Source organism: Molothrus ater, chromosome 8 (genome assembly GCF_012460135.2).
Source record: "Molothrus ater isolate BHLD 08-10-18 breed brown headed cowbird chromosome 8, BPBGC_Mater_1.1, whole genome shotgun sequence".
Classification (NCBI taxonomy): domain Eukaryota; kingdom Metazoa; phylum Chordata; class Aves; order Passeriformes; family Icteridae; genus Molothrus; species Molothrus ater.
In genome coordinates this window covers 33,523,679-33,548,764 of record NC_050485.2, presented here as the reverse complement: position 1 = coordinate 33,548,764, position 25,086 = coordinate 33,523,679, and the positions used below count along the sequence as shown (strand labels likewise).

Genomic DNA, 25,086 nt, shown 5'->3' with positions numbered 1-25,086 from the left:
ACTTTTTCCAATCAAATGGAGTAAATTTTCATGAACTTCCCAACCAAGTCAGCTGTTAGATTACACCAAGACCTGTGTATTACCACATATATATTGCTGCTGGAATTGAGCTGGAATTGAACCAGATTGCCACTAAAAATCCAACTGCACCAACACCAATCTAGTCTGGGAGAATGAAAGGGACCTGCACGAAGATTTTTAATATTCCGTAAAAGCCATCTGTGGTTCATTAAAATAACTGGAGTGCTACAAATGTGTCCATTTGTTTAGGTGAGTGCAGCTCCTTGCCATAAATGTTGGTAGGGAATGCAACAGGGATGGTTTGACAACACAAAAAAAGCTCAGTATTAGTGATGGAATAAAATCATGGCCACCATCCAAACACCACTTCAGTTTCAGTGAAATTGGCTTGCAATATGCAATTTCAAATGATTTTGAAAGAGAAGAAAACATGTGACTCAATAAAGCAAAGTATTTTTACATGGAAGAAGTCTGGTGAAGAAAATGAGGTTTTCTCCCCGATTCTGGAATCCATGAAGCCTGACCTGGGCAGATTTTAAGGCACAGGAAGATAATTCACACCCAGAGATTCAACTCCTGAATAACAACCTGCAGCCCCAGAAGCCTCCTGTGACCATCAATAACTCTGATTTCAGGCTTGCACCTGTACTTTACATCGTTCTGGAGAGGCCTGCAGCCTGGAAGTGCTGAGAGATGGACAATCCCCCATGGTGATTGACTGACTGACTGACTGATTGATTGACTGATTGATTGACTGATTGATTATCCAGAGCTCCCCCACCAGTGCCACTCTGCTCTACACAACCCTCGCCACTCTCCTTGTGTCAGGTGTCACCGTCACCCCACAGAGATTCCCCTTCTCAACCTCCTTCCAGAAACCTCAGACAGATCCCACAAATTCCCTTTTTCTCCTTCTGATGGCTCCTGCATCATTTCTGTTCTGGTTTCACCTCATCCTCATCCCAGAGCACAGAGGGGAAAGCAGCCAAGTGGAGAGAAGATTCCACTCATCAGCAACACCACAAAGTCCTGTCCAGTGCTTCCCACTCACACACCCCAATACCCAAAATAACCCATTTTCCCTGCTCACAGGAGTCAGGAGTCACTGACTTTGTTCCCCATACACCTTTAGGTGTTTTCCAGAGCCACTCTCCTTATGGATACACTCTTGGAAGTTACCACCACAGGAACATGGAATGGTTTGGGATGGAAAGGACCTTAGAGACCATCTCATTCCAACCCAATCTTACTCTAAGCCAGGAGATTTCCCTTCAGAAACTACAGAGCTTGGTTTCCTTTGGGAATGAGGCACATCCCAAGCTGCTGACAGGAGGAGAAGGAGCAGCCATGGATCATTCTGGAGCTGCCACCGAGGCTGCTCTGCCCTGATTTACTGGAGGAGGCTGAGATGCTGCCTCATGTGGAACCCAACGCTGTCCAAAAGCCACCAGGAAAGGAAAGAGAAGCTTTAATACCACCCTTCCAAAGGCTCAAGGAAGTTTGCTCAATTTACTTTTTCTTCAAGCAACATGTTCTTCAGTAAGAAAGCTTTTGTGGTTTTTTCCAGGTGATTTCTCCCTGGGCCAGGAGCAGCAGCAGCTCAAGACAGGAGCAAAATTAACCTAAACCAGGCAGTCTGGAGCAGCAGCACAGCTCAGCAACCTCAAGCTGCATCCTGTACTAATAATAGAATCATTATATAAAATAAATATTAATAATATTAGAATCTTCTGCTCAGAAAATGGATCAAGTAAAAACCACTAGTGAGACTTACAGAGGGAAAAATAGTCCAGACCAACGAGGATTAAAAATTCTTTGCTAACACAATTATTGTCAAATCAGATTTTAAACTTATCATTTATACTTCATTTTACTTAATATCTGGCTCTTCTGCTTGCAACTGGTCTCTTATTTCAAGGTAATTCTCTTTTGAAGGTATAGGACAAAACTTGCTTTTGATTTTATCAAGGAACTCACATTTAAGGAGGAAAAAAGCCAAAGGGGACTATTGGAGAACCCTCCCGTTCAATGCTGCAGAAAAGGCTCATCCTGTAATTAAAACTTCTCACTTGAGCACTTAAATCCTTGACATTGCTCCACTGCTCATAAACTGCATTATGCAACATCAGGTTTTGGATGGAGATGGTGTCACTAAGTATTTTTCCAGGGAGAAAACATGCCAGCTTTAGGACACCAACAAAGTTATATTTATAGAATAAAAAAATTGGTTATGTCCTGTATTTTACTTCTTTTAAAGAAATTATCATTACTTTAACTCTGTCAGATATTTCAAATTCCTTCCTTCCAGTCATCCTGTATGGTTAATTCTCTACTACAGGTAAAATTAAAAAAAGAAAAGTCACTGCATCATTTCAACCCAAATCCGATGTAAGAGAGGTCAGGCTGTGATTCCTAATTATTATTATTATTATTACTAATTTTACTGCTCCTACTTTGCTGACACCACAACAATGAGTTGTGGCTGGTTATTTAACAGGGGAATCTCCTCAGCAAAGGCTGCATTGTAAGGTAGGAGTAAGTACTCATTAAAAATACCCTGAAATCTCAGTGTTCATTAACTGATTATGGAGGCTGTGCTCAGGAGCACAATGCAGATCTTTAATATCACTGCTCTGAGTTCAAACACACACACAGGTTTTCAAATCTACTCTGCTAACTGCAAAAGGCATAATTAACGTTTTTAAATATCACCTGCACCACCTTCATCAAAACAATAATTAACTCTCAATTCAGCCTGAAACTGAGGAAGTTAAAATAACACACAAGTCTTTCAACTTCCTTGCACTGCTGTGTCCCAGCACTGGAATGTTCTGCAGGAATGCTCAGCTTGGAACCAGTTCCCTACAGAGGTTGTGGATTCCCATCCCTGAAGTGTCCAAAGCCAGGCTGGACAGGACTTGGAGCAGCCTGGGATAGGGGAACTGTCCCTGCTCATGGCAGGGGTGGAATAAAATGAGCTTTAAGGGCCTTCCAACCCAAACCATCCTGGGATTCTGTGACTTCTTGCTCCAGCAATGGATCTGGAGATCCACTATCCCTTCCTTACAGCAAAACCCCCGTGATACAAGAAGGAGACCAAAACTAAGCTAGTGGATGATGCACCAAAGACAAAATGAAATTGCAGAAGATTTACCAACACGAGCACCCCCAAATGCCAAGGAAATGGGCAGCAGCAGGTCAGGAAGAAGTGCTGAGGACACAGAGCCCTGTGTCAAAAATCACTGAGTGTAGAAGTCAAACATCACTGTGTGCCCTTACAGGGAGAATTTAAACTGGGAAGGAAAGAGGAGACCAAAAAACCAAGTTGCTGATAAACTCATCTATCTGACTAACAATTAACCCCATGGTAAGAAATCAGTGCATTGAGCCAGACTGACCCAAATTGATGCAGAACTGAGGGACAAGTGCTCAGACACAGCACAAACCTGGCTCACTTCAACCACTGCCCTGGAGAGATCAGCTGCCAGCTGCAGGCAGCTAAAAGAATACAAGAGAAAGGCAAACACACAGAGAGGCTCCCAAAAACACACAGAGAGACCCCCAAAAACACACAGAGAGACCCCAAAAACACACAGAGAGACCCCCAAAAACACACTCCGATCTATCCCCATCTCAGATATCAACAAGCCCCATATATTTTTCATTATTTAGTCCAATATTCATTAATTAACAGTGGAAAAATTCAGGTGTAAGGCTTTTAAATCACAGTGTTAAGTCAACAGGGTCACTTGCATCAGTCCTTCCTCTAAACATAATGTTGGGCTCTGTTCTTCAGTCATTTGAACACTCACCTTGGTTATCTCAATTTAAGTCAAAAAGACAAGTAAATGCTTGTAAAGCAGTAACAACAGCCAAGTCTCATTTCCACACTTCTCAGCTGGCTAATTACCAATACTACATCATTTTGGTGCACACAGATATCAATCCTGGCTAATCACCTGCTCACAGAGATTTTTCAAGCTTTTTTTTTTCTTTTTTTTGCTCTTCCCCTGTGTCAACCATAGCAAAATTACCAGGCAGTGCTTTCCAGCTTCCTGAGCACACAGAGAGAGGAGGTTTTGATTGCTTTGGGTCACCTGGGATTGCAATCCTATTACAGGCAGGTTCAGGGAGATGTGACAGAGGTGTTTGAGTTTACTTACAATGAGCTCTGAGTCCCGTCCCATGGAAATCACAGTTCTGTTCACTGTCCTCAGCAGGTTCTCCATGATGATCTGCACATGGCGTTGTGTGGGGCCCTGAGGACAAGGAATAAATCACTGATAGCTGCAAACAACAGACAGCAGCACAACTGAACCATTTGTGCTGCCTTTCAACCCACCTGTCTGCTGGAAATTAAGTAAAACATCACTGGCTGGTGATCACAAGGAGGGAAGGGGTTCAACAAAGTGTTATTTTGGTAATACATGTTTCTGATAAATTAAAATGTGCTGTTACAATGTCAATGGAAATGAAGCTTATGACACTCAGTTTCCCATTAATTTTCTTCCCCCAAGTCATTTTTCCAACATCAAACCCCCACAGGCATTACCAGACCTGGGGAGGGAGGGCTGTTCTGCAACGGCTCAATTAAAATGAAGAAAAAAGCAAAGCAAAACTTTCATTAAGGAATTGCCAATTTCAGTCAATATTAGAAGCAATCTACCACTACTTTTGAAAGAGTTAAAATGAAATATTTATTCCAAGCAGCTTTTAAGGACAAATCCAGAAATCTCACAAGGAATGATGGGCACAAAACAAAGCCAAAAACACCACAAGGAGAAAGAAACAGATGAGCTTTGCTCCCATCTTTTACTTTATGGATGAAAAATAGATTTGCATATTTGAAGGACAATCCACCACCAGCACAAACTCACCCAGGAGCTGGTCCTGCTGCCAGGATCAGCCTGGGAGAGGGTGGAGCTGCAGGTGAGCCCCTACCACAGAGAGAAAAGCAGCTGACAAAGAGAGACAGGAGCAGCCAGGCTGCCAGAACCAAATCCCTCCTGTAAAACAACCCCCTCTCTGAAGCAGCCACACAGAGCTACTTCCAAACACAAACAAAATCAGAGCAAAACCTAAAAAAAACCCCAATTAAATAAGATGCCAGAGAGGATGTGAGTAGCTGACCCCTGAGGTCCTTTCCAGCTGAATTAGTGTATGATTCTACACAGCACTGAAGGTTCAGGCAGCAGCAGCAGCAGCACAAATTTCAGGAGAGCATCAAATCACTGCAGCTCTCTGGCAAAGCACCAATATTTGTATGTTTGCTGAGGTCAAGAGAAAGCAAAAAAGAGACTATTATGCAAAAAAAAAAGGGATATTACACAGGCTGCATGTCTGGGAACCGTGTCAGCAACAATACAACTAAAATGCACATTTCCCAAAATGCCCATGGGGAGAAAAGAAAAAGCACCAAAACACAACATTTTCCACCTGGAAAAGGCCAGGCACAGTAAATGAGAAAGGTTTAACTCCTAAGGACATTTATTTCTTCACTATCTAGCCAGAAAAGCTGCACTGGATGTGCCTCAGAAACAACAAGTGCTGTGCTGGATGTGACGTGTGAGATGCCACACAACAAACACATCCTCATCACTGGAGAACTGAGAGTTAGAAAAGGCTGGTTAGGAGGAGGTTATAAAAAAGAAAAATAAAAATCCAAAGCTTCAGGAGTTACCTGCTTAATTCACTTGACTAAAACAATTTCTGTGAAGTGTTACTCATCACAGAGGCAGCCCACACTCACCACGTCTTTCTTGTAGAGCACTTCCAGGATGTTACTCAGCAACTGGCAGCAAGCCTCCAAATCTTCTTGTCTCTCCAAGTGATACTTGAGCTGGTCTGTCATTGTTGGCAGCAAGATTTCCCTGCAGTCTGCACACAAAACATGAGGTTACAAACACAGCTTTCAGGGCCTCCAGGCTGATGTGCTTCAGTGCTTACATAAGACACAAAAAAATTGGGAAAAATAAATTAACTTCCAGCTACTCAACCAAAACCTCACCTCACCTTATAAACTTCTACCTCTGAACTGCTCCAACCTTTGACCACCTGCTGCTATTAAAAAAATTAAAAATCCCCTTCCTTGCTCAAGTACTCACTGTTCCTACATGGAGGGAATCACCAAGTCAAAATTAATTACTAATTATCCATATAAATGTCAGCCCAGTGAACAGCTTGGTTCTGCAGATCTGCCCCAGAGATGCTCTGGGATCACAGCCTTGTGCCTCTGCATTTGGGAAACTTCAGGATATGCTGCTCCCTGAATTTTGGACTAGGAAAGGAAACAGCAGATGAAGGCAAACCCCATGGGGCAGAGGGGTAATGTGAACTGTCCCCTAATGCAGGGGAGGAACCCCAAAGCCATGCTGAGCACTCCAGGAAAGCACAGAACATGTCTTTGCAGAGCCTGCGAGGTGAATCAGTCTTTAATAACTTTAAAGGCCCCTAATTAGAGGGCTGAGAATGTTCCAGAGCCCTGCTGAGCCCCACTGGCAGGGAGAGGGCAAAGATCAATTTAATATCTGAGTCACTCTGAGTTCCACTGCAGGGCTGGAGCTGCTCTGATCAATGGGGGAGGCAGTCAAGCTGCATTTCTGAGAAAGGAAAAGCTGATTATTTGTCCCAGTGCTTGGTCTGCAATGATACAACCAGCACAGAACACTCAGTTCCCCTGGGTGGGGCTGTCAGGCCTCCTCAGCTCCCACCTGGGGCTGCTGAGAACATGGGGGGAAGCAAAAAGGGCTGGGAACTCCACAAAATCATCCCAAGGGTGAGGAGGAGCAGCTGAGGGAGCTCAATCAGGAGAAAAGGAGGCTCAGGAGGGACCTTGTGGCTCTGCACAGCTCCTGCCAGGAGGGATATTGAGTGCAGGACCCAGGGAATGGCTCCCAGTGCCAGAGGGCAGGGCTGGATGGGAGATTGGGAATTGGGAATTGTTCCCTGGCAGGGTGGGCAGCCCTGGCACAGGTGCCCAGAGCAGCTGGGGCTGCCCCTGCATCCCTGGCAGTGCCCAAGGCCAGGCTGGAGACACTGGGACAGTGGAAAGTGTCCCTGCCAGTGGGATGGGATGACTTTAAGATCCCTTCCAAAGCACTCCATGACTCTGGGATGTTCCAACCAAGCCAGTGCTGTGCTGACATCCCCCACATGAATATGAGATTTTCAGTGCATCCTTGGTAGGAACTGTTTTGCAGAGCACTGAGCTGCTGCACTGTGCACTGGTTCCCTGGAAGCTCAGAGGAGGAAAGGTGAACCCTCATCACCCTGCCTGCCACAAACACCCCCAGCCCTGATTCATGGCAACGTTCAGGGTCCAGAACATCAGATCCTGCTCCCAGGGCAGCTCAGGATCTGCTGCACAGTGAGCACAGACAATGGGAATTCCACATCTGTTCTAGAGCACAGTCCAGCCCGTGGTGATTTAATAAGAGAATCAAATACTCATCTGCAGCAAAGGATGCCCAGCAGGAATTACCAATTAGCAGCACCCAAGGAAAGCCTTTAATGAACACAGGTGAACACACACCATAAATACGTGTCAATAGAAACATTTCATCTCCTGGGACACTGATAAATCCATTTATTTTGTGGTTCATTTAGTTCCTGTGGCCAAAACAAACTAAACCTGCGCTCAGTAACTTTGTTTCCACTCCACAGCCTGTGAGTTGAGTCATAACTGAACAATAAGAACTCTTATAAATGCTGGGTGTTGTCTACTAAAATTCAACAGGCTCCAATTCCTCATGGAAAAATTCCTTTTTGGAACTCCAGCAGCTCCACAGCTCACTTGGCAATCAGCTGGAAGTCACTTGGAAAACAAAGCAACAGCAAATCCAAACAGCTCCACAGGACAAAACAAAGCAGACAAATCAGTTTACATAAATTAAACTTTGATGCTTGCAAGGACAGGACACTTTATTTAACTCCCAACCATGAGCACTGAAAATATCCATTAAATTATTATTAAACTGCTCCACACTCAGGGAAAAGTTATATTTGTGTCTTTTTGTTTAACTTTTAAGAAGTGGAGTAAAAATTATATATATAATTATATATATAATATTATTATATGGTGGTAGGGATAAATGTTATATATTCATTTACTTCTGGAAAAGTATATATATTCATTTACAATTCAATACATTCAAAGTATTTATATATTCATTTAACCTCTACTTTACTATATAGAAACATTACTTATTTATATAATTACCACTTGTTCCTATTCCTGTTCATAAAATGAATATGAATGATATGAAAAAAAATTTAAAATTATATTTTAAACTACTATATTACTATTAAACTATTACTGTTTTAACTATTACATTACATCTTTTTTTTTTTTAAAGAGACACAAACCCCACCACCAGTCTCCATTCTGATCCAAGGTCCCAAACTCTCCAGATCTCCCAGTGAATCATCCAACACTCGACAACATCACTAAATCAAAATGCTTCAGCAAACTGCTTCACACACACTCCCCTCTCACCCCCAAATCCTTCAAGCTTCACAAATTCATGTATTTTGAATTTTAAATTCCTCTGGAGACACAAATAAATCTTCCTTGACCTGTCCAAGCACAGAATTTGAGCCTTTTTTCTCCACCAGCACCAGGCTGATGAAATTTTCTGTGCATTTGCAGCCTTCCCTAAGTCCACAATCATGAGAAAAGAAAATCACAAAATGAGAAAAGAAAATCTCATTTTTGCAACAGGATCCAGGATTAGTTGAGAGCTTATACAGAATTATTCCCTATCAGTTTAAAATTCCTCAATCAGTGAGAAGCAGGAGGGGCAGCCAAAAACATTTTAGTAATGAACTCCAACCCACAGAGTGAGGGACAGGAAAATCTAAATTTTAAAAAGGCTGTGGAGAGAGGTTTGATTTATTTTCAAGTGAATTTGAATGTTTATGAAACTTCAGAGAATGATCAGGATGAAGAATTACAGTGAGAAGATCAGAGGGATGGAGCCCCTCTCCTCTTTGATAAAAGCCTGGATGTGGCACTGGGTGCCTGGGTTGAGTGGAGATGTTGGGGCTGGGCTGGACTCGATGATCTTGAAGGTCTCTTCCAACCCAGTGATTCTGGGAATTCTGTGAATTCCTGTAAGGAAAGGCCGGGACACCTGGGGGGGCTCACCTGGACAGGAGCAGCTCCAGGGAGAGCTCAGAGCCCCTGGCAGGGCCTGAAGGGGCTCCAGGAGAGCTGCAGAGGGACTGGGGACAAGGATGGAGGGACAGGACCCAGGGAATGGCTTTAAACTGACAGTGGGCAGGGCTGGATGGGAGATTGGGAATTGGGAATTGTTCCCTGGCAGGGTGGGCAGCCCTGGCACAGGTGCCCAGAGCAGCTGTGGCTGCCCCTGGATCCCTGGCAGTGCCCAAGGCCAGCTTGGAGCACCTGGGACATTGGAAGGTGTCCCTGCCATGGCACTGGATGGGATTTAAGGTCCCTCCCAACCCAACTCAACCCAACCCAGTCTGGGATCCTGTGATACCAATGCCAAGAGAAGCCTTTACAGCCACACTTTGTTTATTGAATAAAAACCCCCAGACACCCTTGGGAACCCCAGAGTGCTCTGGGTCAGTGCAGGTGCCTGGAATCCCATCCCAGCCCCACCAAATGCTGCTGGATTTAGGACATTCCTAACAGGCAGTGACAGGAAAACCCAGCTGAGGAGCCTCCTGATAAGATCTCAGAGCCATTAAGCAGCAGAGATCTGTCAGCAAACCTGCCCTGGGCCCTGATTAATCATCCTCCCATTAACACAGATCCATTGAAATGTCTCAGCAGCTCAATAATGTTGGACTGCACCATTCCCTGCATCCTGAAGGGCTGAGTCTGGGAGTCAGGTTTAAAAAACAAACCAGCCCCACACAATTCCTACCTCTCCCTCTGAAAATGGAACTGCTTCAATAAGGGAGGGCAAAGATTAATATGGGAAATGCACCACAGCCTTTCTCAGGAGTGTGTTTTACACTCAGGTTCTTGTTTTAGCTGAGTTATCTCCATTTCTTCCTCCCAAGGAGAGCAAAGGATGATCCCTGATACTACTGACTTCTGCCCCAAAGTCCTGGCAACCTGAGAGCAGCCAGGAGAAGGGAAAATTATTATAAAGTGAGCTGAGAATGAATGAAGCAAATGAGTAACACAAACATTAAATTTCATTGAAACATTAAATTACCCAGGAAACATTAAATTATTCTTGAGGACACCATTTTACCCAGGCCCCAACACCAGCAACTCCACTTGCATTCCTCCTTTCACTTCTTGAAAATCCAGCACTGCAGGGCTGAATACTTTCAAATCATTTCAGAAGTGAAGATAAAGTCTGGACTTGCTGCTTCTACCAAATCTCTACACATGGTGACACACATGGCTAACTGTTTTTCAGAGATTGTAAGAGTGGTATAAAACCACTACAATGCCAATCCACCAAGATTATTTAAACTGGAACCAGCAAAATTTGTTTTATCAGCACTCAGCAGTCTCAGCTTTTGTGATCTGAGAGCAGAATCCTCCCAAATCTCCTTTCCCACTGAAGCAGTGCCTATTTGCTCCCTCATTACCTTCCCTGACAGCACACAAACACTTTGTTTGGGTCAGTTTAACCTGCAGCCAGCCTGAAAAAGAATCAAGTGCTTCACCTCAAAGGAGGAAATCTGTAGGACAAGTGCCTGAGCTTATCTTTCACTGGCCCATTAATGGGAAAGCAGAAAATAACAAGGCATGGATGAACAGCACCCTCTGAAAGGTTTCTGCTTTCCTTCAGCCAGGGAACGGCTCCAAGGCACAGAGGACATCCCAAAGCTCCATTTTCCCCACACAACTTCACTGAGCACAAAAGCTGAATTGATGATTTTTGATAAACCCCAGCACAAAGTTACAACAGAGCCCAATAACCTGGCTGCTTTGTGCCCTTTTAAAATTACCAATCCCAAGCTTTTTGTAATTTTGCACTTTTACTTCTTCACCATTTGTAACCTGCAGCATCAATTAGGATCTTCCTCATGCCCAAGGGCAGGCTGGATGGGATTGCAGCAGCCTGGGATAATGGAAGGTGCCTGTGGGAGTTGGAAAAACAGAAACTCCCACAGACACTGAAGGGTTTGATCTGCAGCCTTGGATTGATGTAAAAATACAATACACAGATATTAAGCAGAAAAATCATAAACTCATATTTCTATAGTTGTAAGTAAGAATATGCCTGAAGTAAGGGAGAAACTGCACTGATAAGGTGGTGAAGGGTTTATAATGTAGGGGTGGGGTTGTGTGGAATAAACTGAGAGTTCAGAAGTCAGAACAGAAGCAGATGTGTGCCTGTGAGACAGGAGCCCATTGGACAAAAGTATCCTCAGTGCAGCAGAAGTGAGTAAAGGTGATGGGTCAGAAAAGCAAAATAAACCCTGTGGCACCTGTCCATTGGGTTAGAAAGTTCTAGAGTGCCTTGTAACAAAGAACTTGTGACTGCTCTTGAGCTATGGCTGAATGCTTGCTCCTCTGAAATCTCGGGGACTCTGAGACTGATGTTTGTCTGAGCAATAAATCCTTCTTAGCCTGAAAATAGTCCCATCCCTTGTTGGAGTTCTGGATGCTGAGAATTTTAAGTTTTCTGTGCTGACAAACTCTGACCCCCAGGAGAACACTGCATTTGACCTGAGGCCATAGAGAAGGCCTCCAAAATTGATTGATAGCACTGGGATTGTGGGTGTGGAGCTTGAATAGGAGTGTGTAATGTCACAGGGTGGAAAACTTAACAGTTTAAGGGTTTAGAATATAGCAATATATATGGGGCAAGATGGAGGTTTTGGGGCAGAGGCTGGTCCTTCTTCTTCACCTTCTTCTCCATGGGTTTGGGAGGTTTTGTGTAATTGGACAGAAACGTCCACAGTGTGGACTTCAGGGGATTAGTTATTGGGTTAAAAGTGAAAATAATTTAGGTGTCATTTCTTAATTGGACAGTTTAGCCTTAAAGGGCCTTGTAACAGGAGATAGTTGGCCATTCTGTGCCTTATTAACCAAGCACTGCAGAACTCAGTGCAGTGAGACTGTAACATTGATAAGAAACAATAAACACCTGAGGCTGAACAGCCTCTCAAGTGCCTTCAATCCCAACCTCTACAGAGGAGGAAAAAGGAAGCCCAAACCCAGCAATCCCTCCATTATCAATGGTGACAGTGACAGGTGCCCACCAAGCCAAGGGCAGCACTGGATTTGAGGTCCCTTCCCACCCTAACCAGTCTTGGGTTTGGATTTTCCGTCTTGTCTTTCCAAGGGAACACCCTTAAGACGTGCCAGGCTCCACAGGGACGGCAGGAGGGAGCGGGCAGGGCACAGGGACAGGGAGCAGAGCCTGGGATGGTGCCTGCTCACCGTGCTGGGTGAAGAGGTCGCTGTGCACGATCTCGATGAGGCAGTAGAGCTTCTGGATGGTCAGGCGGCTCACGGGCACGTTGAGGATGAACTCGGTGAAGAGCTTGCTGCACACACAGGGAAAGCAAAACTCCACTCAATAATCCATCAAAAAACCCATTAAAAATCCGTGGGAAAAAAAACAACTGGACGCAATCATCATAAAGAACCTGACACACAACTTCCTGCTCCGGGATGAGCAAGCTCAATTTTTTTGAGATATTAAAAAAAATATAATCAGAGAATCATGGATAGTTTTCAACAAATTTCTTTCGTTTTTAATGTAATTTCTTTTTCCCCTCCCTTTTATCTCAGTTTTAGACTCTTTGTCCATGTTTCATTTAAGGTTTTGGGTTTCAAGTTTTCCTTGTCTGCGCTTCACATTAATCAGCACATTCGTGATTATGGAGGCCAAAAATAAGGTGATAATTAACATTGTAAGCTACCAACAAAAAAAAAAAAATAATAATTAAAAACCCCCAGAAATTGACCTTTTAAGAAAAGGTACCATCACACTCATCAGCTGAGCTCCCACCTAATATTGACAAGACTTTTCAGTACTTTTCCATCCCCTCCTAGAATCTTGGGTTCTTTGCTTTTCCTATTGAGATTTAAGTCAACCTCAATTTAAATACTCCCAGTACTTAATTGTAATTTTGATTGGTGATACCATAGAAAAAATGTAATATTTGGGCAAAAACAGGCCAAGTCCTGCATTTTCCTTTCTCTTTTCCCAGGAATTTTGCTGTCACATATCAAAATTATTATTTAGTCCAGAAACTCTACAAATCTGGATTTGCTAAGCCCAGGGAAGTGTAGATGTAAAACACTTCATAGTCCCCAGGCAAGGAGAAGGTAAATGCCAGGTTCCTCAGGCCACTGGAATGTTAGACTAAGACTGTATTTATTTATTTTACCCCTGCTTTATCTCTTTTCCTCCTTCTGACATACCAAGACCATAAAATTTAGCTAGACAAAATTTAGAAGGGTTTGTGCAGTAAAGTCAGATTTAAAATGTTTTTTTCAGTTTGTAAACTGCACCATAAAAAATAAAATAATATTTTTCTCTTTAAGCTAAAAGTTCTGCTGAAATACCAGATTTTATTTGGTTCTTCTACTTTTTTTTCTTAAATATCCTGTCATTGTCCTTTTTATTTACTAACAACACTGCCATGTTTATGAGCTACTGAGACATCAATCCAGCAACTGAATCACTGAATTATTTATTTTATTATTTACATGAAATTTATACATCAAATAGTGAAGCATCATGGTCCAGCTTAAGACTTTTGATGGCAGCTGCCTGATTAATAACTCTTGCTAATGGTTTGTACTGTAAAGTTTGTCAGGTATTTGTTAGACATTATTTTTTAAAAACAGGCTCTTTGTGTAACCCTTGAAAATACCTGCAAGGGACAAAAAAAAAATGCAATAAACCAAAGTGATAAAACTTCTCAGGTGATCCATATTTCACTGTCTCAGTATCTATTTCTATATTTTTATATATTTTCGTATCTTTATATATAGTAGTAACATGTAAAAATGAAATCTATAGTGTATGTTTTTATGCATATATATATACTATATGTATGTTATATATTTGTGTGTATATTTTATATATATCTTTAGAAAATAAAATTAGCACTCCACACTTAATTAACTCTACTCACCTGAGTTCCTTTGGATCAAACACTAATTTCACATCATTGACAATTGCTGGCAAGTATTTAAGTGCTGCACCCTAAAAAAAAAAACACCAAAAAACCCAAATTTACAAAATTAAAGAGTTTAAAGGTGATGCAAAGACTGCAAGAAGAGAATCCCTCACGAGGAGGTTGCTTTGGTTTCACCATTTTCTGTGACACCTGAGCTGAAACTCAGCAAAAATTAAACTTTCAAACTGATTTAAAATAAGACAGAGGCATGAAATGTTCATAACCTGGGGAAACCTAGAACAAAATTAGAGATTTATAAGCTCCTTCCAACATTTTATAGAAACCTTTTGGTTCTTCTAATCCCTTTATCCCCATCTTGTGTTGAGCACTTTCTCATCCTCCTCCTCAGCCATGCTAGAGTTGTTTGGGTTTAATTTTCACTCCACTGCTTAAAAATTAAACAAAAAAGATTAGCATTTTTTCCCTGCAGTAAATTCTTGGTAGCCACTCATGAAACCCTGGCTCTTCCCAATTCCCCTTGAACTCGGAGCTGCCACTGCACAGCACATGAAAGAGCTGGGAAGATACAAACAGATGGTTAATATTTTAACTGTTTGTAGGGATTTTTACTCATTTTATCTTTTTCTTAGGAACAATTCATAGGTATTGCAGTGAGCACCAGACTAGGGAAAAAACTCAGAGTAATTGAAATGTAAACCAGAGCAGCCAGATTTGTCAGCCTTACCTGCATTTAATCAAGTAAATCAAATTGTTTGATAACAGGTGCATTTTTGCCTGAGAAGAGGCAGGGCTGGATTGGATTTTGGGCAGGAATTGTTCCCTGGGAGGGTGGGGAGGGGCTGGGATGGAATTCCCAGAGCAGCTGGGGCTGCCCCTGGATCCCTGGCAGTGCCCAAGGCCAGGCTGGACACTGGGGCTGGAGCACCTGGGACAGTGGGAGGTGTCCCTGGCAGGGCAGGGGTGGCACTGGGTGAATTTTCGGATCTTTCCAACCCCCTCTGTCACTCTGTGATGTGAGCAATGATTGCAATTTCCACCCCCCAGCCTGGACACACATTTCCCATCCCAGGTGTTTCTGCAGGTAGAGGAGCCACAGGGGAACAGTCCTGAGGAACCAACACAAGCCCAACCCCTTTCTTTCCCAAGAGCTCCCCTTTCCTGCCACAATCCCTGTCATTCCACACCCAGCCCCACAGCTCTCAAAAGCAGCAAGCCAATGCTTTGGTGACACCCAAGGAGAACCTCAAGAGGCCACCAAGGCCAAGACCCCTCCCCAGAGGGAACCCCCAGCCTGTCCCTGGGCTGGACGCAGATTTCAGAGCAGCCAATTCTCAGTCACAACCCACTGAGGCTGGACCACCAACCATCCCTCACCTGCTGGAAGGACTCCTGAGCTGGGAACCCCGGAATTCTGCAAAGGGAGCACTGAGGGATGAGGGCTCTAATGACCAGTCAGGAAGCACAGGCAGCAATGGGGGTTTATTTGCTGATCATTCACATGCACAGAGCCATAAATGTTTAGTAACACATCTTAAAAGAGAGCTTGCATTTTATATCTTGAATTAAAATTTCACACCGAGGGTAAAAATTAACACTTGAACGGCTCTCGTGAACTACTGTGAGGTAAAGCTATTTACAACAGCCATTTACAGCTTGGAGCTGCAACAATTAGCAGCAACTGAGGGTCTACTTTATGGACAAACCAATTAAAGTTTAATTCTGGAGATTTAAAGAAGATTGTGGAAGTATATTTCCCAACTTCCCACCTCAGCTGGCTCAATTATGTGACAGGATGATCAGACTATGAGGCTGTGCAGCCCCGTGATTAAATCTGTATTTGTCCAAGCCAAAGGGCTACTAAAACAATTTTTTATTGGTATTAAATCACGTAGAAGGGCAGCTCTTGCTGTAGATCTTACTCTGCTCAAGCTGCAGCTGAAGTAGATTTTCTGTGAGCAGTAGCTCCATTGCAATGCTGGTTATTCCCAGCATTGCAAGGAATTTATTCCCAGCATAAATGAGGAATATGAAATGCAGCAGATAAAAAAACCCCGCTCTTGTCTTTCCACGTAACATCAGGAAAAAAATAAGCATTTTCTTTGGGGGGGGTTTTCTCCAATTGAAAGAAATTAAATTAATTACTTTTCATTCTTGATCAGCACTGGACAAAGGTTCCAATTCCTCATTTCCACAAGAAGCACACAGCAAATGAAACCCAAAATCTTAATTCCATGGTTACACAGGGATGCCTTAACCAGCTGTAAACTCCAGCCAGCACTAACAAACCAGAGTAGTGAGGAACCTCAGTGTTCACTCCAGCAGTTTTCTGCAGCAATTTCCCTGCGATCACATGAGAAGCACACCCAAAGCTGGCAAGATCAGTCTCACACACGCACTCAATAATTACACACGGTTTCAAGCTGGGCTGCAATAAAAATCTGACTGCCCCAAGGGGCTCCTCTCTTTGTGCAAAACCAGTGACAGATTATTCCCACCCTTATCAAGTCACAAAATCAGTCATTTCCAGTACTACAAAGCACACAAATAAAGCAGCAAAGGGGAAGGATGAAAAGGAGTGAAAGCAGCAATGAGCCAGTGTGTGGCATAAATAATGGATATATTCCCCCTGAGTTGAATTTCCTCGTTCACTCACTGCTCTGTTGGCTGTGGGGTGTTATTGGGATTTTATTTTTTTACCCAGGCTGTGATTCACATGGCTCAGCATGACATCAGCGAGGCCATGGCAGCCTGCAGCCAAGGCAGAGATGCTGTGGCTCATCCTCTACATCCCAACCACACAAACACACGCTAATTTCCCCTCCATGAACACCACAGCTGTGTGTAAAAGGAATTATTCCACAGAAAGTTTGGGAAGAACCATGAGCTGACACTCCCTCTGAGCAGGAGCTGCCAAGAGAAGCCATGGAGCTGCTCAGTGCCTCAAGGATTCCTTTAAAAACTGGGAAAAAGGCAATTAACTGGGCCAAGAAACACAACTCACTAAGTGGAAATACTCAGGGCCAGAAAAGTCAAAGCTTTGCCTTAAATGGAATAAATTAAGCAATAATTGATGGGCACAGTTCTCTGCACAGCCAACGCAGGGGATGGCAATTCCCAGGATTTATCCTTCCATGGACTAATTGCAACTCATTTCCTAAATCATCCCAACCTGCTCTCTGTCCAGAGCAGGAGCCTTTGAGAAATGTCAGATAAATTCATTGGTGGGCTCCAAATGACCTCACAGCTGACTGTGCTCTCCTAAACCCTCCACAACTGGCAGCCAATTCGTGTGGGTGTGGAAGGAACAAATGCAGTGTTGGTATCAAAAGATCATTTGAGCGCAAAAACCCTTCAGAGATGTGGTAAAAAAAGCCAGAATAAGTAAGATCAGGAGCAATGGAATTGTTCTTTCCAACAGTGATCTCTCTGAACATCAATTAATTGAACAGCTAATTGTGCTCTCCTGAACTTGTCCAGAGCTGGCAGGGAAGTCAGGTTTGTGTGGAAGGAACCAACTCAGTGTTGGTATCAAAAGATCATTTGAGGGGGAAAATAAAAAAGCCCTTCAAAAAGGCCAGAATAAATAAGATGAGGAGCAATGGAATTGTCACTGCCAACGGGTCTGCACATCAATGAAGAGTCCCCTGCACTGCCCACACTGCTCTTTTCTCACTGATAGTTCATTTCCAGACAGGAAACGAACCAAAAACGGGAAAAGAATGGGATCTACCATGAGGAAAATTAGCACATTGCCCAGATCTAGAAGTTCAAAGAGTTTCTATGACTAAAAGTTTATCTGAATTATTTATCCTGATTCTCCAAAAGGAATTTTTCCTGCAGTTTTTTGCTGGGTGGGTAAAACCTCAAAAAACTTCACTTTGACACTTGCATATATAAATAAGAGTAAGCCTCATTTATTTATTGGGACAGAAAGTGGCCCAACTGCTAAAACAACCAGGAGGAGCTGCTTTCCAAGGAAATTTCTGGAGTTTTTAATTTCTTCACAAAAGGAAGAGAGGACAAGTAAAAGCCTTTTTTGTGTGTCATCAGGCAAATAAAAAAACATTAAAATAAGACAGGAAATCTTGCTAAGTACCTTAAAGTACTTCTGATATAACTGCTAATAGAAAAATGAGTTTTATTCATTTCCTTTTGTTTGTTACACAGTTGAGAATATGGTGAGATTTGTTAATAAAAAAGTGAAATCACCTGTGTGATAAATACAGTAGGTCACTGGTGAGTGAAAAGCAAGCAGGACAGAAAAAGAATCTTGTAACAATGGAAAATTATCCCATTCTTGGGTTTATAAATGGAATGACAAAAATAAGTGTCACAAAAGCTTCTCTGCAGTAGCTGTTTAAATAAAAACTAACTTAAGGTTGTCATTAGATTGACCAAATGACATTTGCAAAGTATTCAACAAAATGTATTCTGAGCAGAACACCACAGTTTGTTTTTTGTTTTTTTTTTTTTTCTGGGGTTTAAGTTCAGCTCTTTGTAATCCATAAAAAAAAAAAAAAAAAAAAAAAAAACCAAAAAGAACCTTAATTTAAAACTGTCATTTTCCCAAGCCATTCGTTTCCATCAGCACACCTGACCTCCAAATTAAGCACAAAAACCCTGTGCCAAATACATGATATTCTTCTGAACTCTTTTCTTTGACAAAGCAATAAATTTGTTTCACCTGACTCCATTTGAGAACATTATTTTAATGTTAATTTTCATCTTTTGTGCCATTCAACAAAGCACCCCCCTTCCAACCCAGCATTATCTTGGGTGCCATTCCATTAAACTCAGCCAAACCAAACGAGGCCCAGCCAGCAGCTGCATCAAACAATATCCAGGAACATCTAAACTCAGTATTTGAGATTAAGCCCAGCTTAGAGCAGTTATTCAGCACACAAACTGAAGCAGTTTTTATTCCAGTTGCAAAGCAGAACCTCTGGCTCTAAATTCAGTGTAAAAGAGTCCAAATTCAGGCTAAAAACCAGCCCCAATTCAGGCTAAAAACCAGCCCAAATTCAGGCTAAAAACCAGCCCAAATTCAGGCTAAAACCAGCCCCAATTCAGGCTAAAAACCAGCCCAAATTCAGCCTAAAACCAGCCCAAATTCAGCCTAAAACCAGACCCAATTCAGGCTAAAACCAGACCCAATTCAGGCTAAAACCAGCCCAAATTCAGCCTAAAACCAGCCCAAATTCAGGCTAAAAACCAGCCCAAATTCAGCCTAAAACCAGCCCAAATTCAGCCTAAAAACCAGCCCAAATTCAGGCTAAAAACCAGCCCAAATTCAGGCTAAAAACCAGCCCAAATTCAGGCTAAAAACCAGCCCAAATTCAGGCTAAAACCAGACCCAATTCAGGCTAAAACCAGACCCAATTCAGGCTAAAACCAGCTCTAATTCAGGCCAAAAACCAGCCCAATTTCAAGCTAAAACCAGCCCTAATTTCAAGCTAAAACCAGCCCAAATTCAGGCCAAAAACCAGCTCTAATTCAGGCCAAAAACCAGCCCAAATTCAGGCTAAAAACCAGCCCAAATTCAGGCTAAAACCAGACCCAATTCAGGCTAAAACCAGCTCTAATTCAGGCTAAAACCAGCCCCAATTCAGGCTAAAACCAGCCCCAATTCAGGCTAAAACCAGCCCCAATTCAGGCTAAAACCAGACCAAATTCAGGCTAAAACCCAGACCAAATTCAGGCTAAAAACCAGCCCAAATTCAGGCTAAAACTCAGACCAAATTCAGGCTAAAACCCAGACCAAATTCAGGCTAAAACCCAGACCAAATTCAGGCTAAAACCCAGACCAAATTCAGGCTAAAACCCAGACCAAATTCAGGCTAAAGCCAGCCCAAATTCAGGCTAAAAACCAGCCCAAATTCAGGCTAAAAACCAGCCCAAATTCAGGGTAAAAACCAGCCCAAATTCAGGCTAAAAACCAGCCCAAATTCAGCCTAAAACCAGCCCAAATTCAGCCTAAAACCAGCCCAAATTCAGCCTAAAACCAGCCCAAATTCAGCCTAAAAACCAGCTCTAATTCAGGCCAAAAACCAGCCCAAATTCAGCCTAAAACCAGCCCAAATTCAGCCTAAAAACCAGCCCAAATTCAGGCTAAAAACCAGCCCAAATTCAGCCTAAAACCAGCCCAAATTCAGCCTAAAACCCAGACCAAATTCAGCCTAACAACCAGCTCTAATTCAGGCTAAAAACCAGCCCTAATTCAGGCTAAAAACCAGCCCTAATTCAGGCTAAAAACCAGCCCAAATTCAGGCTAAAACCAGACCCAATTCAGGCTAAAATCAGCCCAAATTCAGGGTAAAAACCAGCCCTAATTCAGGATATTACTAGCCGAAGTTCAAGGTAAAACCAGCCCAATATCTGACTAAAAAAAGCCCAATATCAGGGTAAAAGCAGCCTAAATTCAGTGCAAAACCAGCCCAAAGCACAATCACAAATAAATATCTTTTGGAGATACTTCCCACACGGGTTCTAAGAGACACAGAACCCTCAGCCCACAGCTGCATTTTGTTACTCAGCTCATCTGAAGTGATGTTTATTAAGAATTCCACCTGTTGGAAAAGCCCTGCAGATGAACACAGTTTTCTTCTCAGGCACTTTATATTTATTTCCCTGCCTTCATTTAAAATACTTGTCTGTGGCTTTAGCAATAAATGTTGAATATTAAATACAGAATGGACACTGAGAAATGTGTTAGAAGTGAGCAGAATTCTTAAGAACCCACAGGCACGGGAGAATTCACATTAAAAAAGGATCTCACCTTCCACCCCAGCTCTGTGGCCTCACACAGGATAAATTTACACACACAAAGTGCTCACCCCTCCTTAATTCAGATTATTCAGAACTCCCAGCCTTTTCCCAGCCATCCTGAACAAAATCAAAACAGCAAATATCAGAGGGGCCCTAATGGTTTTTTCTTTTGTTTTTGTTAAGGTTGGGATTGAAAGTGTTTGAGAGGATATTTTGTGTTTAGACTTAGGTGTTTATTGTTTTTATTTATATTATAGTTTTACAAGTCCCAAGTTCTACAGCATTCTATTAAAAAATGCTTTACTATCTTTCTCTATAAGGTCTTTTAAGGTTAAACTACCTAATTAAGAAATTACACCTGAATTATTTTCACTTTTAACCCAATAACTAATCCCTTGTGCCCTGCAATGCAGACTTTTCTGCTTAATTACAAAATACCACCCAAACCCATGGAGAAGAAGGTGGAGAAGAAGGACCAACCTCCACCCTAAAACCCCCATCTTGCTTTATATATACTATTATATTCTAAAACCTTAAACTCTAAATTTTCCACCATGTGATATTACACATTTCTATTCAAACTCCACACCCATAATCCCAATTATCAATCAGTTTTGGAAGCTTCTCCACAGCCTCAGGCCAATGCAATGTTCTCTTCAGGTCAGTGCCTGGCAGCACAGAAAATCTGAAATTCTCAGCACCCAGAGCTCCAGCATCTCCTCCTCTTATTTGAATTATGAATATTGGTTTGACAGTTTTGTTAAATTTTTGTTGGATATACTGAAGTAGATAAGGTATTATGTTTTGTTATTTAAATATTAGTTTTGGTTGCTTTATGGGTAGGATTGTGTTATTTGAGGTAAATAATGAAGTAATACTATAATAATAATAACTAATAATAATAATAACTAATAATAATAGTATGAATATGATATTTCATTTGGGGTTTTTTTGTTTCTTTAATTAAGGTGGGTTTTTTTTCTTTTTTCTTAATTTTGTTTTGGGAATAAGTTAAATGTAATTTATAAGTTAAATGTTAAAATTTTCATGAAATTTGAAAAGTATATTTTCAAATTTGAAATATTGATATCCATAAATTCAAATATGAATTTTTGAATTGTAATATGATTTATGCTTTTCTTAGTAATGTTTTGTTATATTAATTTTGATAAATATTATTTGATTTTATTTTTATTATTATGACGATTTTTATTTTTTTGCATTGGTAGAAAGGCTTAAAGTTTATAATTTTGATAAATATTATTTTGATAAATTTTGATAAATATTATCAAATTTTGATAAATATTATTTATTTTGATAAATTTTGATAAATATTATTTGATTTTATTTTTATTACGATGACGATTTTTATTTTTTTGCATTGGTATAAAACCTTAAAGTTTATAATTTTTTTTTTTTTGTGGGTGAAATATTTTAAGTGTAGGTCAGAATTTTTGTGTAATTTATGTTTGCTGAGAAGGTTCCAGCTCCCTCCACTGCAGGAGGAGCTTCTGGGCCTCCCAAGAGATGCAGGAATCCCTGACTAAGGAATATTTGCAATTTTGAACCATCACTCCCAGGCTCCAGCTGAGCTCACGCTTCAGCAGGAGAAGGTGAAGGAAATAATTATCATGCACCAATTAGCAGAAAGGAGGAATAAACCCAGGAAGGCTCAGCACACTTGTAACCATTAAAAATGCATGCACCCACCAAAGGCTGCTCACCTTACTGCAGCAGGTTTAACCCCCAAAGTGCTGCTTGGAAATCAAAGTGGAACCTCCCCTTCTCAAGCCCCTCTCAGCAGGAGAGGGGAATTGTGTGTCTCCACTAAAAAAAAAAAAAATCAAAAAAAAAATCCCTAAAATTTTATTTAATTAACTAAAAAAACTCCAACTTCTGCGTTGTTTTGAACGTTGTACTTTTTAGCAGTTCACCTTCCCAAATCCAAACCCACAGGACTGATTATAACCTGGGGTTAAAGTGGGTTTTAGTTGTTCTTGCACCTCAACATTTTAATTCCAACATGTTTGAGTATATAAAAAGCAAAAGAAATGAGGTGTAAGCAGCAGTAGAGTGCTAGCAAAGCTCTGCTCAAACCACATCCCAAGATCAAATGCAATTTTACCTATTTATTGCAAAAATCCATAGCTGAAGTAGTATCAGACAATTTTAAAATAACCTTTTAATCTTTTATATATATTTATAAACCCTATATTCTCTCCCCTACCTAAGACTTTTTGAATATCCATAATCCTAAAAGAGGTACAAATTCCAAGCTTCTTTTTGTGTTCTACAGCCTTAAATCCTTGTACAATGCTGAGAGTTTTCTTTTGAGGAAACTTTTTTTCCCCCTCATGCATGTACCCAAAGCCTTGAAAAATTCAAATTTAAAAAAAAAAAATTAAAAGCAAAATATTAAACAACTACAGTCAACAGCTTCCACAAGGACATAAATATTTGAATAGATAAAGAGGAATTCTTGCTAAGAACACAAGACTGCAGTCTTTCATTCTGTGTCAGTTTGAAGGCTACTCCCCCAGCAGATAGGAAAAAAAATCCAGAATATCCAGCCCAAAAAGTTGGAAACATCTCTGAGAAAGTTTCCAGTGGCAGTTTTGCTCCATGGTGATAAACTGTAAAGGAAAATCCCAGTTTGTGCAAGGACAAATGGGAGCAGTGGGATGGGTGAAAGAAGCATCTGCCTTATATCATGTAAAGCATCTTAATTTTTTTGTGTAGGTCTTTGCAACTTCTTATCTCTCTCCAAACACACCACTTATTTTATCTACACTTATTAAAGCCTAAAACTGTTATACAGCAAGATCTGCTGATCTTTGTGCACAACACAGGGACTTGGGGACTTACCTGCTTAAAATCATTGATTTTCCACAAAAACTTCAGCAAAGTATCCAAGAGCACCAGAATTCCAGAATGGTTTGGGTTGGGAGGGACTCAAAGATCATTTTCCACCCCAGCCATGGCAGGGACACCTCCCACTGTCCCAGGGGCTCCCAGCCCCAGTGTCCAGCCTGGCCTTGGGCACTGCCAGGGATGGAGATGCCAGAGCTTCCCTGGGAATTCCATCCCAGCTCATTCCCACCCTGCCAGGGAACAATTCCCAATTCCCAATCTCCCATCCATCCCTGCCCTCTGGCCCTGGGAGCCATTCCCTGTGTCCTGTCCCTCCATCCTTGTCCCCAGTCCCTCTGCAGCTCTCCTGGAGCCCCTTTAGGCCCTGCCAGGGGCTCTGAGCTCTCCCTGGAGCTGCTCCTGTCCAGGTGAGCACCCCAGCTCTCCCAGCCTGGCTCCATGGGAGGGATGCCCCAGCCTCTGGAGCATCTCCTTGCCCCCAGAACCCCTCCCTGTGCCCAGCCCTGGTCCCCAGGAGATGCCAGCTGTGGTTTCTGCCCTCCCCAGAGGCTGCACCCAGCACATCCCTGCACCTGAGCTCTGGGCCTGGCTGCCCCCACAACCCCCTGGAACAACAAACTTCAGAAAGGATAAAAAATCCCTTTATTTCCTTTGGAGTGCCCTCCTAAGGCTGTCAGCAATACCTGCCCTTGTGCAAACCCCAGAGCACAGGAGATCAGGGTTTCACCTGCTGGGGAGGTGCAGCATTCCCAATCCTCTGCACCCCTTTAATCCCATCCTGGGCCTTGGAACCAGCACAGCACCCAGTGCCTGCTCCAGGGCTCTGTGACAGCAGGGTGACAGCAGGGTGACAGCCCTGCCACCCCACACCCTGCCCCTGATGGCTCCAAGGTGTCCTGCCCAAAGTGCCAGCCCCATGCAGGGGCTCCTTCACTCCTCCTGAGAGCAGTGTCCCCACCCCTCAGCTCAGGGTCAGCCTCCAGCTCTGGGAGCTCCAGCTGATGCTCCTCTCCACCAGCAGAGATGGAGATGCTCAATGAGGCCTCTAATGTCACCCCACAGTGTCCCTGGCACCTCCTGCAGCTCTGCCAGGCAGGGTGCACAGAACCCACACTCACTCTCCAATAACCCCGACATTTACCCATCCATTCCATAGTTTTGTTCTCAGACAGGAGCACACATTTCTGCCAGGCAGGATGCACAGAACCCACACTCACTCTCCAATAACCCCCACATTTATCCATCCATTCCATAGTTTTGTTCTCAGACAGGAGCACACATTTCTGCCTGGCAGGGTGCACAGAACCCACACTCACTCTCCAATAACCCCCACAT

General features: G+C 42.4%; 1 protein-coding gene across 2 annotated transcripts in view; it reads right to left on the bottom strand.

The window, feature by feature from the left end:
- DOCK1 (dedicator of cytokinesis 1) overlaps window positions 1-25,086 on the bottom strand; it is a 278,548-nt gene that overhangs the window by 182,418 nt on the left and 71,044 nt on the right. For both annotated transcript variants that reach the window (XM_036385303.2, XM_036385305.2), the window contains exons 24-27: window positions 14,110-14,180; window positions 12,401-12,507; window positions 5,771-5,898; window positions 4,185-4,280 (exon numbers count right to left, since the gene is read on the bottom strand). In XM_036385303.2, the coding sequence (XP_036241196.1) occupies window positions 4,185-4,280; window positions 5,771-5,898; window positions 12,401-12,507; window positions 14,110-14,180 (402 nt within the window). The remainder of the gene's footprint in view (window positions 1-4,184; window positions 4,281-5,770; window positions 5,899-12,400; window positions 12,508-14,109; window positions 14,181-25,086) is intronic.